This window comes from Neovison vison, chromosome 2 (genome assembly GCF_020171115.1).
Source record: "Neovison vison isolate M4711 chromosome 2, ASM_NN_V1, whole genome shotgun sequence".
Taxonomy (NCBI): domain Eukaryota; kingdom Metazoa; phylum Chordata; class Mammalia; order Carnivora; family Mustelidae; genus Neogale; species Neogale vison.
Genome location: NC_058092.1, coordinates 223841165 through 223856944, shown reverse-complemented (window position 1 = coordinate 223856944; position 15780 = coordinate 223841165). Strand labels below are relative to the sequence as shown.

General features: G+C 48.2%; 1 protein-coding gene across 3 annotated transcripts in view; it reads right to left on the bottom strand.

Moving 5' to 3' along the window:
- The window catches only part of CASP7 (caspase 7), a 28736-nt gene continuing 12956 nt past the window's right edge, over positions 1 to 15780 (bottom strand). For 2 of the 3 annotated variants that reach the window (XM_044240566.1, XM_044240565.1), the window contains exons 3-7: positions 3741 to 3877; positions 3153 to 3281; positions 2200 to 2375; positions 1684 to 1813; positions 1 to 1026 (exon numbers count right to left, since the gene is read on the bottom strand). In XM_044240566.1, coding sequence (XP_044096501.1) covers positions 803 to 1026; positions 1684 to 1813; positions 2200 to 2375; positions 3153 to 3281; positions 3741 to 3877 — 796 coding nt within the window. In that variant the 3' untranslated portion in view covers positions 1 to 802. Of the gene's footprint in view, positions 1027 to 1683; positions 1814 to 2199; positions 2376 to 3152; positions 3282 to 3740; positions 3878 to 11752; positions 11838 to 15780 lie in introns of those variants that run through there. The other variant, XM_044240567.1, reaches the window with a different exon arrangement.

The window sequence follows — 15780 nt, the reverse complement described above, 5'->3', positions numbered from 1 at the left end:
TGGCTCCAATTCCCAATTCTTGGTGATCTCAGATCTCACCAGGCAGCCACCATGACCGTTCCGGCTCCTATGGGCAACCCCAGTTTCTGGATCGAGGGGACCACACCTTTTCATAGTCCTAGGTGGTCATAGATTCCTTTTATTTGGCTTCTCTTTTACTATTTTTGTAGGTCAATTTCCTCTGTTAAATTCCTTCTATTGAAATACCTAAAACGGTTTCTGTTTTCTATCTGATACCTATTAGAATCACGAACATTCCACCCCGCGGCCCCCCACCACCCCCGCTTTATCTGGGAAGTTTTGCATGAGAATCTGTCCTAAGCCAATGAAAAATCACTCAAATCACACTCAATACCCACTTTCTGCAACACAGGTGAATACAGCCTGCTTTTTTTCAAGCACTGGAATGCTTAGGGCCAGGTGGACCCTGTCTGCCATGTCAACACAATCATGGCGGACACAGCCAAGAGTCTGTGGAGGTTGTTTCTGTTGTATGAACTAAGTGGGACAACAAGGAGAAAGACATGAACAGAAAATTAGTCTTAAGAAGAAATGACAAAGCCATCAAATGGATAACATTGTAAAAAATAAAAAAAAATCTCCAAAAACATTAAAAATGTAAGACAGCACCAGAAAGTTTCCTTCCTGTTGAATCAATAAATGTTCCTGAATTAAAATCCTTTAGAATTTCCAGGGATAGACCATTAAAAAAAAAAAAAAAAGAAAAAAAGAAAAGAAAAGACTCATGAACAAATGATCCATAGCTTTCCCACTTGAATGCATCCCTGAAATGGTTATTTTTTCAGAAGTAGAGTTCCTTGGTGAGCATGGAGACCACACACGGGATCTGCTTCTTCTCATGGAAGTGGGGGTCATCAGACTGGGACTCGAAGTGCCTGGCCACCCTGTTGTTCACCCTGGTGAGGATATGCAAGATCTCCAGGCTCTTGCCATGCTCGTTCAGGGTGGAGCAGAGGGCTTGTACAAACCAAGACCCACTTCCTGGGTTCCTCCATGAGTAATAGCCTTCAACAAAACAGAAAGGAGACGATCAAATCAGCTGAGCTGGCCACTGCCCCACTACTCTTCTCTGCATGCAAGTTCCCCGTGAGAATTATGCTGTGTGCGTGGAGAGCAAACATCTTGGGTTTAGAAGGCTGCATGAAAATGCCCAGTGTAAGTGTTCTTGCACAGATAAATATGAAACACCTAAGTGTGCAGGAGACAAATGGGCACATGGAGCGTTCCAAAGGAAATGCTTGAGAAGCACTCTGGAACTCCTCACTGCCCTTGGCGCTGGGGGGTGTGGGGGGTGGAGAGCTACTTTCTAATCCAAGCCTCAAGAGAGGAATTTGCGGCAGAGAAGAGTCACAGAGATGCGAGGTTGCTGGCTTTGAAGCAGGAGGCAGGGGACAAGTTGTCAGGGAATTCTAACATGCTGGAAAAGCACAGATGTGGATATCCCCCCTAGAGCCTCCAGAATATTCCTTCTGGGATTCTCGTCACCCTGCCAACCCATTTGCAATTCTGGCCTTCAGAACTGTAAGATAATAGGCTTGTAAGGTCTGAAGCCACTGTGTTTCGGGTAATTTATCACTGCAGCAACAGGAAACCCATACAGCCGCCACCCTCCATTCTGATGGTGGAGTGCCCCTGTCTGGTTCACAGGCAATGACCAGATACCTGGAACTGTAGAATAGGCGAAGAGGAAGTCGGCTTCAACGGGGATCTTGTATCGAGGATTGGCATCTTCGTCATTGATCGGCCCCGAGTCGGCCTGGACTCCATCATCGAGCTCTGTCCCCCGGCAAGCCTAAGTACCAAAGCAGAGATCACTTCCTGAAGTCAGGAATAGGGACATTCAAACTCTTCATGGCTGCGTCCTGGTGCCTAGGGATCCACTCGGTGTGCCCTAGTGGCTCAATAAGCATTCGATACAGAAATACACAATGAACAAAGCTTGTGTCAAATTAGCAAGCAAAGCAAATGAAAATATCGCAGTGTCTTAAAGAAACCCTCACAAGCACTGATCTGATGCAAACTGAGGTGCCAAGCACAGCAGGGTAGAGAAACGAATCCTAGATTTGCAAATCCCAACTGAAACAGCGCGTATATCTGTATAAGTGCTAGAACCCGTCACTCTGTCATCACTGCCATCTTTTTCCTCTTTTAACGGCACCGGCTTTGAAAAGGGATTACCTGAATGAAGAAGAGTTTGGGTTTCTCTAGAAGGCTTCTGCATCTGTCCCCCCTAAAATGGGCCGTCAAGTCCTTTATTGCTGTCACGCCATCTGTCCCATAAATTAAATTCTCCTCTCCATGGCTTAGCAAGATGCAGGCGAAGCAAGCAGAATTTCTGTGGTCCTCTTCAGAGGCTGCGAGCAAGCAGTTGGAGGATGGAAAGATTAAGATGTAAGTCCTTAGTGGGACCTCCAAAGGGTTCTCCCTCCCAGCCTGGCAGGGGCCACCGACTGTCAGACAGGTGTGCAGGGGAAGGAGCACCTCTCTGGAGGGAAGGAAGCCCAGCGGAGAGAAGTTAGAGACAGGGAGAGTTTTAGAATTCTCCCACGGTCTGAAACCTAGAGGGGGCTGCCTCGTGAGGTGTGCCCTGCTGTGTGGGAGGGGTTCAGGCATCTGCTGGGAGGCAGCATGGGGGCAGTGGGGTGCTGAATGGGCAAAGCCCTGGTCTCTGTTAGGTCTGCGACACCGGGCAAGTGACATTGCCATTTTGTGCCTTAGTTCCCATCTCTGCAAAGTCTGTTTAAAACATAAACATCTGAAATATAGGGAGATGATTAATCTCTCCCTGCCACCAGGGAAAAGCTGACACTTCCACTCCATTCTGGACAGAAAGATACTGACTTGTTCTTTCCCTATGAATTAGCTTTTGGAAATCGAGACTGTTCTATAGATACCAAACCTATCCCTTGCTGTCCTACTTGCTGATTTCACCTGTTTGGGGAGTGAATGCAGTTTCCTGAAAAGGTCTCAGCCTGGGCCGGAGCAGCCCAGAGGAAGGAAAGGCTCCCAGGGCTGAGATCGCTGTGTGCCAAGCCACCCTCCAGAGACCCCCTGGCAGGCTGCCCCTTTCCCGGACAGGGAGGAGGTGGGCGGGGCGAATAGAGGGGAGTGAGGAGGAGGCAGGCACGTACCTTGCTTCAGCAGATCCTGCATCTTGGCACAAGAACAGTCATTATGGACGACCACATCAAAACCCAGGTTTCTGAAGCACTTGAACAGAGCCTCGGCATCTTTGTCCGTTCCATTGCGGACGCCCATCCCTGTGGGAACGAAGGCCACGGTGAGCGATCCCCGGCTGAGAGCGGCCTGCCAGCCACCTCCCGTTCGGGTGCTCAGCACCAGCCTCTCGGGCTCTGGTGTCCATGCTCCCAGGGTCATAGTTTAAATGAGCAACTGCGATAAAAATCCAACTCCAAGGAGAAGGTCATTCAGCCTGCGCACGGAAGGTGTGCCTTTCATGGCAACTCTCTGCCTCAGTCAAGACCAGCAGCACCCCTGGATTCTCAGCCCTTCAGTCCAAGTCGCACATCAGCTAATGCACGTGGTGGGACCTCAGACTCGAAGCTCCCGATGTCCCTCATGCCTTCTTCCTGGACACGTAAGTAGCATTAGTGACCCCACCCCCACCCCGGGGCACGTCCCTTCTCTACGCAAAGTCTGATACAAGCAGAGGATGACAGAAGGGACGGGAGAGGCCAGCCCAGGCCCTCAGCACTGACCTGTCTTTTTGTCGAAGTTCTTGTTGTTTATGATGATGCACTTGCCCACCTTCTCGAAATTCATGTTATACTGGTATGTAGGCACTCGCTCCTGGGCTGCCTTGATTGATTTCCCCGGGTCATTTTTCTTCTTCTTACTGGGGAAACAGAATGCCAGTCAGGGGCTGTGGGAGATGTGGGGACAGGAATGGCCTCCTGACTCTACAGTGAGCACGGAAGGGGCGCCCAGGAAAGCCGGAACCTCTGTAAGACCAGGCGCGAGGGGGGCAGTCGGCTCCGTTTAAAAAATCGTCGTATTTAAAACGAACAGGATCTCCTGCTCTGTTTCGTCAGCTGTCGCAGAGAGGAAGGCTAAAACGCCAGCGCGCTGACACGCCCATCCGCACGGCGACCGGGCACCGGTGACCCCGAGAATGGAGATGCCGCCCTCCCGCGTAGCTGCTGGGAACCGACGTTGTACTTCCATTGGGGAAAACTGGCACAATCGACCCCAACTGAGTTTAAACACATCCTAGGACAGAGCAACTCCACTCCTGGGAATACACCCTAGAGTGGAGCAAACGCGTTTGCAGAAAGGACACAACTACGCACGCGCACAGCGGGGCGGTCCAGCAAGGACCCCCGGCCGCGAGGACCCCAAACGCCCATTCCCGGTGAACAAGCCGCTGAATACGCGTGCGAGGAGATGCCGCGTTAGGAGAGTGAGCAACCGCGGCACCGCGGACCCCGTCTCACAACGATACTATTGAATGAAAGAACCCACACTCAGAACACTATTACCTGAGGTTAGGCACGGTTCCGTTAAAAAGGGGGGAAAAGGGGCAGCGACTTAAAAAAGAAAGTAATCCCCTTCCTATCTCCTGACAACGACTGTCCAGTTTACCAAAAGTCTGGCACAGAGGCTGGAACATGCAGCATCATTGAGAGGACACAGAAAACAATGTCAAGTGTGAGTGGAAAGCAGCCGTGCTGGTCATCCATGGGAATGGAAACACCACGAGAGAAAAGATTTTTTTTTTTTTAATCTGTTCTGAAAAATTCCTGAATCCCCAATATCTAGAACAGTGCCTAGCATATAAGTTGTTCCATAAATTTTTTTTTAATATACTACATACCAATATCCCTTATGAGTACAGATGAATTTATTTATTTATTTATTTTTGAGAGAGAGAGAGAGAGAGAGAGAGAGAGACAGCACACAAATGGGTAGGGGCATTTTTCTTTTTTTAAGATTTTATTTATTTATTTGACAGAAAGAGCCAAAAAGCACACGTGGGGGGAATGGTAGAGGGAGAGAGAGAGGCAAACTCCCTGCTGAGCAGGGAACCTGATTGTGGGACTTGATCCCAGGACACTGGGATCATGACCTGAGCTGAAGGCAGATGCTTAACCAACTGAGCCACCCCGGTGCCCCAAGAAGGAGAGTATCTTAAGCAGACTCCATGCTCAGCGTGAAGCCTGATGCAGAGCTCAATCTTATGGCCTTCAGGTCATGACCTGAGCTGAAATCAAGAGCTGGATGCCCAAATGACTGAGCCAACTGGGCACCTAAAGGCAAAAATTCTTGAGAAAATATTAGCAAGCCGAATCTGGCGATCTATGAGTAGGGTTATTCATCATCACCAAGTGTGACCAATTTCAGGAATTTAAGGTAGTTTAACATCCAAAAATCAATTAATGTAATCCATCACTTTAATAGACAAAGATAAAGGACAAAAACCAAATAATCAGCTCCATTGATGCAAAAAAAAAAAAAAAAAAAAAAGCAATTGAAAAATTCAATACGCTGTAATGATAAAAATGCTAAATAAACTAGGATTCCATTGGGTCTAACTCAACCTGAAAAGGGCATCTATGAAAAACTCACAGATAATATCATCCTTAATGAGGAGACACTGAATGCTTTCCCTATAAGGTTGAAAACAAGTCAAACATGCCCACTCTGGCCGCTTCTGTTAAATACTGTACGAGGGGTTCTCGTCTGGGCAGTTAGGTTAAAAAGATGTATTCTAGGAATGAATGCATCCAGTCTTGTACCCTCATTTTACAGACATGGAAACAGGTGCACAGGACGGTAGGGGTTGTTCAAGGTCAGCCAGGCAGAGATGAGCAAAGTGAGACCATGAGACCACCACGTGGGCCTCAGGTGATGTCAGCCTCTTGAGTTGCCCCCACACCCCAGAGCATTTGTAAGAAGACTCGTCCGCCACTGCCCCCAGATTCTCGTCAAACGTTGGAAGGAGTAGAGTGAAAATAAAAACTCAGCTTGTTACCTGACAAAGGTGGGCCTTTCACCCTGAGTTTCACTGAACCTCGCCTGTTGTAGTTTCTCAGAACCTCTGGAAGGATGTTGCCTTTGCCGTCACCCCCTCCTACCCGGGTCCAGGTCACAGTGTGGCTCTGTGGGTCCAGAGTGCTTACTGCTGTCTCTCAACAGCAAGCCCGCCCTATCCTCCACTTCTCTAAGGCCAACTGTCTTCTGTGACATCATCTGATGTCTAAAAGAGAAACAGTCTCCACCTTCTCCAGATTTTTCCTCCCTACCCTTTCTGACATGCTTCTTTCCCCAGGGAGGCCACACCAATGAGCGCTGGGCTGGGACACAGACATCTGCCCACAGGACCCTTCACAGAGCCCTGACCTCCTCTCCTGGAAATCAGAGCCTTCTGTGACCTTCGCGGAATGATGCGGTCAATTTCGTGGGCAGGAAATACTCTTGCGGAGTCCTCTCCCTCTCCTGAGCCTCCATAAAAGCTCAGTGGAGATGCATATCAGCAAAGCGAGCTTCTGCAGTGCACAAGGACATGCCACACACGGGGGAGCAGGATTACTTCTGAATTCCCTGACAATGACCCATCCCAACAGTGTCCTCTGTGCATGTGGAAAATTATCTGTATGTGGTCTTTCACATGCACATAAAATCTTCAGTTTATGCCTCTGAAGGAGGTGGAAGCGGCTCCACTGTACCCATTCTATAGGTTATAATAACCTCTAACATTGGTCAGGGCTTACGAGGGACCAGGACCTTGTTGAAATTCTGCCTGCATTTTCTCATTGCCTCTTGACAGGTCGTTAGCTAACTGAAGACCACTCAAAGATTAGGGCTAAGTCTAACAGTCTGGAGGTCTTTAAGAGATAAAACTCTACTTCTACCTTCTGCAATATGAATTATTCTAAAACAAACTGTACAACAACATCCAAGTAAGAAACTCATTGTGATTATTTTAAAACTGCTGCCATCAGCCCATCCACAATGATAAGCAAAACAAAATTGGTGAGCCTCTTTTATAAGAAAACTGGCTTGGCTATAAGTTACATGAAACAAAAAAGGACTCTGTTTCTATTAGAATAGATTTGGGAAGTAAACTTTTTTTTAAAAAGGAATACAAAAGGGGAATAAAGATATACACCCTTTAAAGAAAATACTGTCCATGGCTACAAAAAGTACCTTAAAATTGAATACGAAATGTGACTCTTATCTCTGGTAAACATTTCAAAAGGGAGGGAATTCCCTTACCTAGCCTGCCCCTATCTTGAACTCTCATTTTTCAAAATGAAATAAAGTATTTGCTTCCTCTTTCCGGATTTGAGTCAGTCAACATTTATTTTTCCTTCTAACCCAAAGAGCTTTTTGCTAAGCCCAGGTCTTCCCAGACCACAGATGTGTCTTAGGGAACAATCCATTCCATCCCCCTGACCTCGTCTTTCTAAGAGGCACCAGCCTAGGGAAAACACTGTCTGTAGCTTAACTTTGGGGAAGCAACGCCTGTGACCAGTTTAAAGCACGTAACTGGACAGACAAACAAAATGAAGAAATGATGATCAAGATGCAGAAAGCACCAGGAAAAAAAAAAAAAAAGTGGACCAGAGTCCACGACATAAAAGATACATTCTGCTAGCATCCGAGTCCAAGTCTGCGGTCTACTGCTAGTCGCAAGGCTTCTGAGCACCCTCTCCTGGGGATTAGGGCCCTTTCTGTTCCACTTTCCCTTCAAGACCCCACGAGAGCCGTGGCTTCACTTCCATTCTGCTAATTCTGGCTGCAAGGCTGCTGCAGAGAAAGAAGTATTGCCTCCCATTTAGGATAAGAAATGAGTTCCGAGAGGCAACTGTTTTAGGGCAGCTGCTGGTGGCTGCTTCTGCATGCACCTGGGGCAGTGGTCTGGCTTGAGTATTTCTCTTGTGCATGACACCTCATGCTACCTGGAAACATGTGGGACTGGCGAGTCTTCTCCCTTCCCCCCCCTCACCCCCTGCCGCTCTTACTTCCAATCGTCAACCTTAAGAGCATGCCTCAGTTAAAAGACCTGGCAGGCGGACAGGACTTTGTCCAGCAGGCCACTCCCATCAGGACCTGAAGGACAGGTGTAAAGATCTAGTTCAGCCTCTGCTTCCTGGTTGAACCACGCGGGGGAGGGTCTTTAGTCCGGATAACACAGCCCTGCAAGAAAGCATAAGGAAGTTCCCTGTGTCCTGAGGTGAGATGATTTCCAGAACGCAAATGAAGCATGAAAGAAAACAGAGGGGCAGGACAATGAGAATAGTATACTACCCTTCGGGGAAAAAATACGAGGGGAAAATACCGTATCTTTATGTTCGCTTATATTTGCATAAAGACTCTTGAAGGGTCACATAATGGATAAACCCATTAATTCCAGGGCTGGACGGCTGCTCTTTGAAACCTGGTTCTACCACGTAGCTGAGTGATCACGGGGAAGTTACTTAACCTCTCTAGGCTCTGCTTCCTCCTTTGTAAAAAGGACAAAATTATATCATCTGCTTCACAGCCTGTGAACAAGTTGATATTCACAAAGCATTTAGGACAGTGTGCGGCCGGCAGTCGACAGGGTACAGATGTTACTGTTATTACTAATGGTATTTGTTGTATAGAATAACGAGTGGTCGCCGGTGTGATGGGGGCCAGGGGCAAGGACAGCAGGAAGGAGGAAGAACGTGACCGTATCTCTTTTTTAGTACATGTGAATCAGTTATTGAAAAGGTTAACATACAGATTATTTAGTAGTTAAAAATCACCTGCTGCAAATGGATTTCATTTTCTGGCCTATTTTGAAGATTACTGGATTCATACTTTTTTGTGCTACTCGTTCCGAGGGCTCCTAAGAGACCCCGTGATTCTGTTTCACTGTGATTTCACATGTGACTTTATTCTCCAGTCTTCTGAGCTTTCTCCTCTTCTGTGTCAGTAACAACGGTGTTAATAAATACAGTCACAGTAAGTACCACTTTGGAAGGCTCACTGCCTTGTACACATGACCCCGTAGGTCTTTCCAACAACTCTGTAGGGTACTGGCCCCCTCCCATAGGAAAAGATGCCATGAGCTTGTCTGAGAACACAATGCCAGACTTGGGTGAAAGCCCAAACTCAGTCACAGGTCCAAAACCAACTCCCCTATTCCAGCATTTCTTGCCTTTGTTACGATCCAGATTCCAGGACCTTGTCCTAGACTTAGAGAATCAGAGCGTCCTAGAGATGCCCATACCCTCTGATGTGTGAGGGCCTCAGCACTAGCCTATCTTCCTACCACTCGGGCCCTTTAAAAAAAAAGATTTTATTTATTTATTTGAGAAAGAGAGAGAGAGCGTGAGCACATGGTGGGGAGGGGAGAAGCAGAGGGAGAAGGAGAAGCAGACTTCCTGCTGAGCAGGGTGCCTGATGTGGGGTTCATCCCAGGACCCCGAGATCATGACCCAAGCCAAAGGCGGACACTTAACCGACTGAACCACCCAGGCGCCCCTGCACGGGCCCTCTTGACTCTGACATTTCACTGCTGAGCCCCAGGCTGGGCAGAAGAGTCAGGGGCCCTCTCCTGTCAAAGGCCACTTCCCACGTGGGCGCAGACTTCAGGACCCTTGGTTCGTGGCCGGAAGGTCGAACCAGGTACACCTTGGGAAGCGCGGCCTGTGCATGGTGCCCCGTCGGCAGCAGAGAGACTGTCTGCAGGATCATGTGTGGGATTTACAATTTCCTGCAAGCTCTCCTAGGGGTGCCGGGCAAACAGAATAGGGGCGGGGGCTGCAATTACTTGAACACCACAACCGAAATGCTCCCAGGAAATATCACCCCTCTCCTGCCTCATTTGCCCAGAGTCTGGAGAGTCCTCTGTATGGCCTTGGTGGCACAGTAACTGAGAGTCCAGGGCAGGAAGCTTTGCAATCCCTGAGCCAGCAACTCATGAAGAGTTACTGTCTGTTTGGAAATCAATTGCTGGAGCCAAGCAGATCCTCAGATAAACAACTGCTGTTGGACAGGGGCAAAGGCCTCTGGGGCTCCAAAGAGATTGTGGTCATTAATTAGCCATTGCAGAAAGATGCCAACAGTGCACAGCACAGCAGGCTCGCCCGGGGCTGGGGAACGAGAAGGATACTAAGAAGCTTTCAGGGATTCCAGATGAGCCATTTCTTTAGCTGGTGATCCTCCCCCAGAGATAAGATCTTCTAAAAGTGGCCATTTTCACTGCCCTGAGTTCAGAGGACTTTTCTGCAGAAGATCAGGGAACACGCGTGCATGGCTATGGCACAGTCCCCAAAAGGAAGGGTGCATGGAGCTTCTTTCAGGACTAGATCGATGGAAGCGAGCCCTTCCCCTGAATCTGACCAACGGTGCAAACGGTTCAGGAACCCCTTCCCATTTCCCTACGTCACCAGCAACAAGGATTGTTAATGTCTGGGTGATGCTTTATGTTTTACAGAGCCTGTTCAAAATCATTATCCCACTCCTCCTGCAAAGGACAGAGGAGAGACGTGCAGAGACACAGCAAATTAAAGCTGGCCGTGGTATTCTTTTAAGTCAGATTCTAGTATTTCCCGTTCCACCTGCTCTCCACCCCCTCACCCCTTCTCCTCTGTCTCTGCTAATTCTCTGCTGATAAACCCAGCTTTTATCTTGAACTTTTTCACTTTCTGAAGACTTTGGCCAAGATTACCATGCTGAGAAGAAACACAGGATTCTTGTTTTGAAACCTGCTATTAATTGCAAGGCTCATGATAAACCAGAAGAGTGAATTAAAAGTTCCAAATCCTCTTAAAAGATCCTGTGTTTCACAACTGGCTACAGATTTAAAAAAATAAATCTGGCTTTGAAATCACTGTTCTTAGGGCCAGAGAAGCAAGACTGCACTAAGCAGGACAGGCTGGCTGAACATGCAACAGGAAGTCCATGTACAGCCCTGCTCTTCCTAACCATCTTTCTCGTTTCTCTGTGCTGCCTTTCCTCACCAGTGTGAGCAAGGACCGTTATCTTCTCTTCCTAAACATATTCAGATAAGCTCAAATATCTGCTAGGAACACAGATCAAGACAGCATTGATTCTCAGGAAGAAACTAGATGACCCTCACTTCTTAGGTTAGAGACCCACTTTTTTGGAACCTCAAATTCCACAGTGGCAGGCCAACTCAACAAAGTCAGGAGGCAAAAAATTACAACCAAGCTCTGATAGTTGTTTATATAAAGAGACGTCCTTGAAGAGCCTACAGCAACTTGTACCAGAAAACATTACAGGATAAAAATACTCTGCGCCTCCTTTACGAAGAAGTAAAAAACCTCAGAAAGTGCACAATGAATTTTTACAATCCACTCTTGGTGTGAATGTAATTTTCCCCATCACCGAGTGGATAAACACAGGTTTTATCCTCTTAACAGATCCCCTAGGCTGCTCGAGATGTGAATTATACCTTTCTATATTTGGAAGGGGATAGAAACATGCAAACCTGCTACTGTTTATTTTCTAAAGCGTCTCCATGAATAGGATCCCCAGAAGCTCTATCTGTTTGCAGACATTCATCAGCAGGAAAGTAAACACACCACCAGGCACACATTTCCCCAGGGCTGTTTCATTCGGGACTAGAGCTCTGGTTTTCGTAGCTGCTTTGTCTAAATATTTTTGGGATGATTCATTCATGGTTTCAACATCTGAACGGTGGGTATCCCCGACACTCCTGACATACCAAGGCACACAGCGAGGCAGAGAGGAAAGGAAAGAGTGAAGGTCGTACCTCGTGTCTCCATCCGGAAGCACCCCCCTGTGCATCAGAACTAGGCTTCGTCCAGCAACTATGGGCAGCGAGTTTCCTTCTTCTCTGAAATAATAAAAACTCAACATGCTCGGGGCTCAGCTGGGGACAGCAGACTGGCACAGCCCGCCCAGCCCTGAAGGCCCGTGACTGAATCAGCAGTGAACTACAGGCTGGAGTTTTCCATGGGACCATTCACACTGGGGCTGGGAAAGTCACACTGGCCTCCCCCTTCTCTGCTGACCGGCAGAAACGCCCGGGCCCACACGGATGCATCCTCCCTGCTCTGGGACAGCTCCCTAGAGAAAAAGTGACTTTCTAGGAGCATGCGATCCGAAGGGTGGGGGGAACCCCAAACGTCCACAAAGATACACCCAGCAGCACCATGTGTAAGAGTGAAAGCATGGAAAGAGGGGAATGGCTGAGCAAGAGACTGTCCGTAGAATAACACGCCGCACAGCTTGTTAAAGTGATGAGCGTGCAAATGGGGTTGACCCAGCAAAGTGCCCATCCACAAAAGGTGGCAGAACGGCACACACAGAAATGGCAATGTGAAATTATATGCAAGTAAATGAACAAAAATAGGAGGTGACTCTGTGACTAATAGGAGTTCAAATTCTTTAGGCTATTTTCGTCCTTATAAAAGTACTCAAGGTATTAACACAAATAATAAAACAAAAGGCTACAGAGGCAGGCCAAAACACCTTAATTTTCAAATAAGGCAGATAAACCTTTTTCAATCATCTTGAATAAAGGGAGTGATTCAGGAGTTCCTACCCCTTTCCTATCTCACCCCTCCAAACGCAATGAGGAAAATGTGAACACATGAAAATGAAACAAATGGTTTAACGATGCTTTCCTCAGCTTCCTGGTTCAAAGTCACCGCCAGGGGAAGGTGTGGAGCTCAGCACCTGCTACCCCTCGGCAAACTGAAACATTTGGCATCCTCAGGTCTGTGAACAAAGGGAAAAACATCTCTGTATATTCTTTTCTGAAACTCAAATTTGCAAGCATACACCTACTTTGGGAAACAAAGTTGGTTTAAAATGGGCTGGGGAGAAAAAGAGTCCTTCCCCCAAACTTATCCACGTGCACGTTTCCTTCCTCCCCACAAACAATGAAGCACAGAGACCTCTGACAATAAAAATTAATAAAGGGGCACCCCCCGGGTGGCTTATTAGTCGGTTAAGGACCGACTCTTGATTTCGGCTCAGGTCAGGATCTCAGGGTGGTAGGATCGAGCCCCACCTCGGGCTCTGTGCTAGGGCTCTCTCTCCCTCTCTCTGCCCCGCCACCCCCTGCTCAGGCATGCTCTTGCTCTCTCTATTAAAGAAAAAGGAAAAAAAAAATTGATAAAAGACTAAAAAAAAAATCAGCCAGGGGGGGAAATCAAGGACAGGATTCCCTTTTAAGAGCCTGAAACTCATGTCTGTATTATGGTTACAGGCTCCAGAACTTATAGTGGCTAACAGGATCCCCCTGCACTCTGACAGGCTCATGGCATTTATTCTTTCTGCCTTCAGAGGAACGGCAGACTCTCCGGAACAGAAGCGTGCCAGACAGAACACCCTGAGCTCTCCAGCGAGCTTGGGGTTTGAACATGCAAGGCCACACTGTGCCTCTATTACTTGGGACCACCTGTGCCCCAGAGAAACAAGAGGCTTTGGTTTCATAGTACTCCTTCCTCCCTCCCCACCCCTTCCTTTCTTAACAACTTTAATTATTTATTTTAGATGGGGGGAGGGGCCAGAGGGAGAGGCAGAGAGAATCTCAAGCAGACTCCCTGCTGAGCTTGGAGCCTGACAGGGGGCTCGATCTCATGACCCTGAGATCATGACCTGAGTGGAAACCAAGAGTCGGATGCGCAGCCGACTGAGCCACCCAGGCGCTCCTCATAGTACTTCTCTATAACTAGACTTGCTTCTAGAATAGTGATTTTTTAAAGTTTTTTTTTTTTTTAATAATTTTATATGTCAGAGAGAGAGAGAGAGAGTGTGAGTGAGCACAAGCAGGAGGAGCAGCAGGCAGAGGGGGAAGCAGGAGCTGGATTCGAGATTCGGTCCCAGGACCCTGAGATCATGACCTGAGCCGAAGGCAGCCGCTTAACCGACAGAGCCACCCAGGTGTCCCAAGAAGAGTGTTTGAACATTTTCATTACTATGAAAACCTGATCATTGACTCGCCTTCTTTATTTGTTTTCTTTTAACCCTCCAGCTCACTTCTCCCTTCTAGGAGAGCAATGACCTAAAACAACTGGAGGGATTCTGCACGTGTGGAGCTTCAAAGTCTCTAGACCCTTAGACCCTGTTTCAGAAGCGTGGCTCTCTGCTCCTGTAACGGGACTTGGCCCGCTTTATCGGAAAGCCCATCGCCAGCCCTGCTGGAACGCGTCCATCCCTCGGCTGAAGTAAGGCAGAAAGGGAGCAAGTTCAATGAAGAATTAAATCTGCTGACCCACTTGGGCAGGAGAGAAAACCTGCGCTGCCGGGGGATTAATGTGGCTGGAAAGCTCCGCGCCACCACGGTCAGGACTGGCGCTCGAAATAAGGGGCGGAGGACTGGACCCCAAGTTAGAGCTGGGTGTCGGGTCCGGGCTTGCTGGGTGACCGTGGGTAGAGAGCACTTTACCTCCCTGGTCTTAACTTCCCTCGACCATTAGAGGAGGAAGAATTGGGAGATTTCCCATTTTCAGGAGTCTTCTAGTGTTAACATTACAATGGGAGGATTCCTCCCCCTCGGAAAGGATGTTGGTTTCTTCTTCCTCATCACTCCATTCTGCAAACTGACAGTTACTTTATTCAAGCCTCACAGAAAATCGCATGGGCGGGTATTCATATCCCCATTATGCAGAGGACAAAACTGAGGCTCAGAAAAGTCAAAGGACTAGCTAGTCCCTCAACAAGTGATTGGGAGACCAGGACTAGAACCTGGGATGTCTGCCTCCAGACCACTCCTGCGGTGTCATCACCCCTTCAAACACAGCACTGAACCCTGAGTACTGTTTACATACACATTTGGGAGACAGGCATCTGGTATTCTATCACCTAGAATTCAAAGACTTCCTTTATGGAAAAGCCAACTCCTTGGGTTATATTTTAACATTCCTTTTTTTTTTTTTGGCAGGGGGTGGGGGCGGCCAGACAGACCTGGCTCTCTTTGACTCAATGGGTGTGATCGAAAGAGCTTTTGCTTCATTTGGAACATACTCTTTGGAATGAGCTAACGGTCTGCTATCTTTGTCTTTTCCTCTAATTCCAAAGCATCACTTCTCCTGAAACACCCCCTCACCTCCAAATGAAAAGATAGGCCACCTGGATCTTTCTCATAATTATACAAAGAACACATATTTTCACGGGGATCTGTTTACATATAACATTTAGCTGGTGGAGAAACCTGAGTGGCAATGGAGGAGAAAGAATAAGAAGCCAGTGGCCGTCACTAAATACACCAGAGGAGCACAAAGGCCGGAGCACCCGTGGGCTCTGAACAAGGGCCTCAACGACTGGGAGTTTATCAGGTTTTAAAAATGAGGCTTTTCTCCTGCCCCCTTGGCTCGGGAAATAGAAGGATAAACAACCACCCACCCCCTGCAGGGAGGCAGAAGTTTCCAGCAAGATCCCGGGGAAATTTGAGGGTGTGAAATGTTTGCTACTTTGCCTTTTATTTCCTTTGGCAGGGAGGGGAAAGGAGCCTCTGATTTCACAGCTCAAGTGTGCCCCAGGGAGGACCCGCAGGAAGCTGCCAGGCGGCCGGTCTTGTACCTACAGTGGTGCCTCCAGGACCCAACTCATCCTGTCCAGGGGCCTCCACGCACGTTCCCGTGCTTTAAGGCCCAGCCTATCCTCACTTTCACGGTGGCTTGGCCCTGACAGGCAGGCCCCTCCTGTCCTCTGATAACCCCATTTCCAACTCCTCCGGCCCTCCCTCCTCCTCCCTCCCTGCCCCTGCCTCCCCAGTTCCCAGTACACTACCACTCAGCAATTAGCTCTTTGTACTCGTTTTCCGGAGCC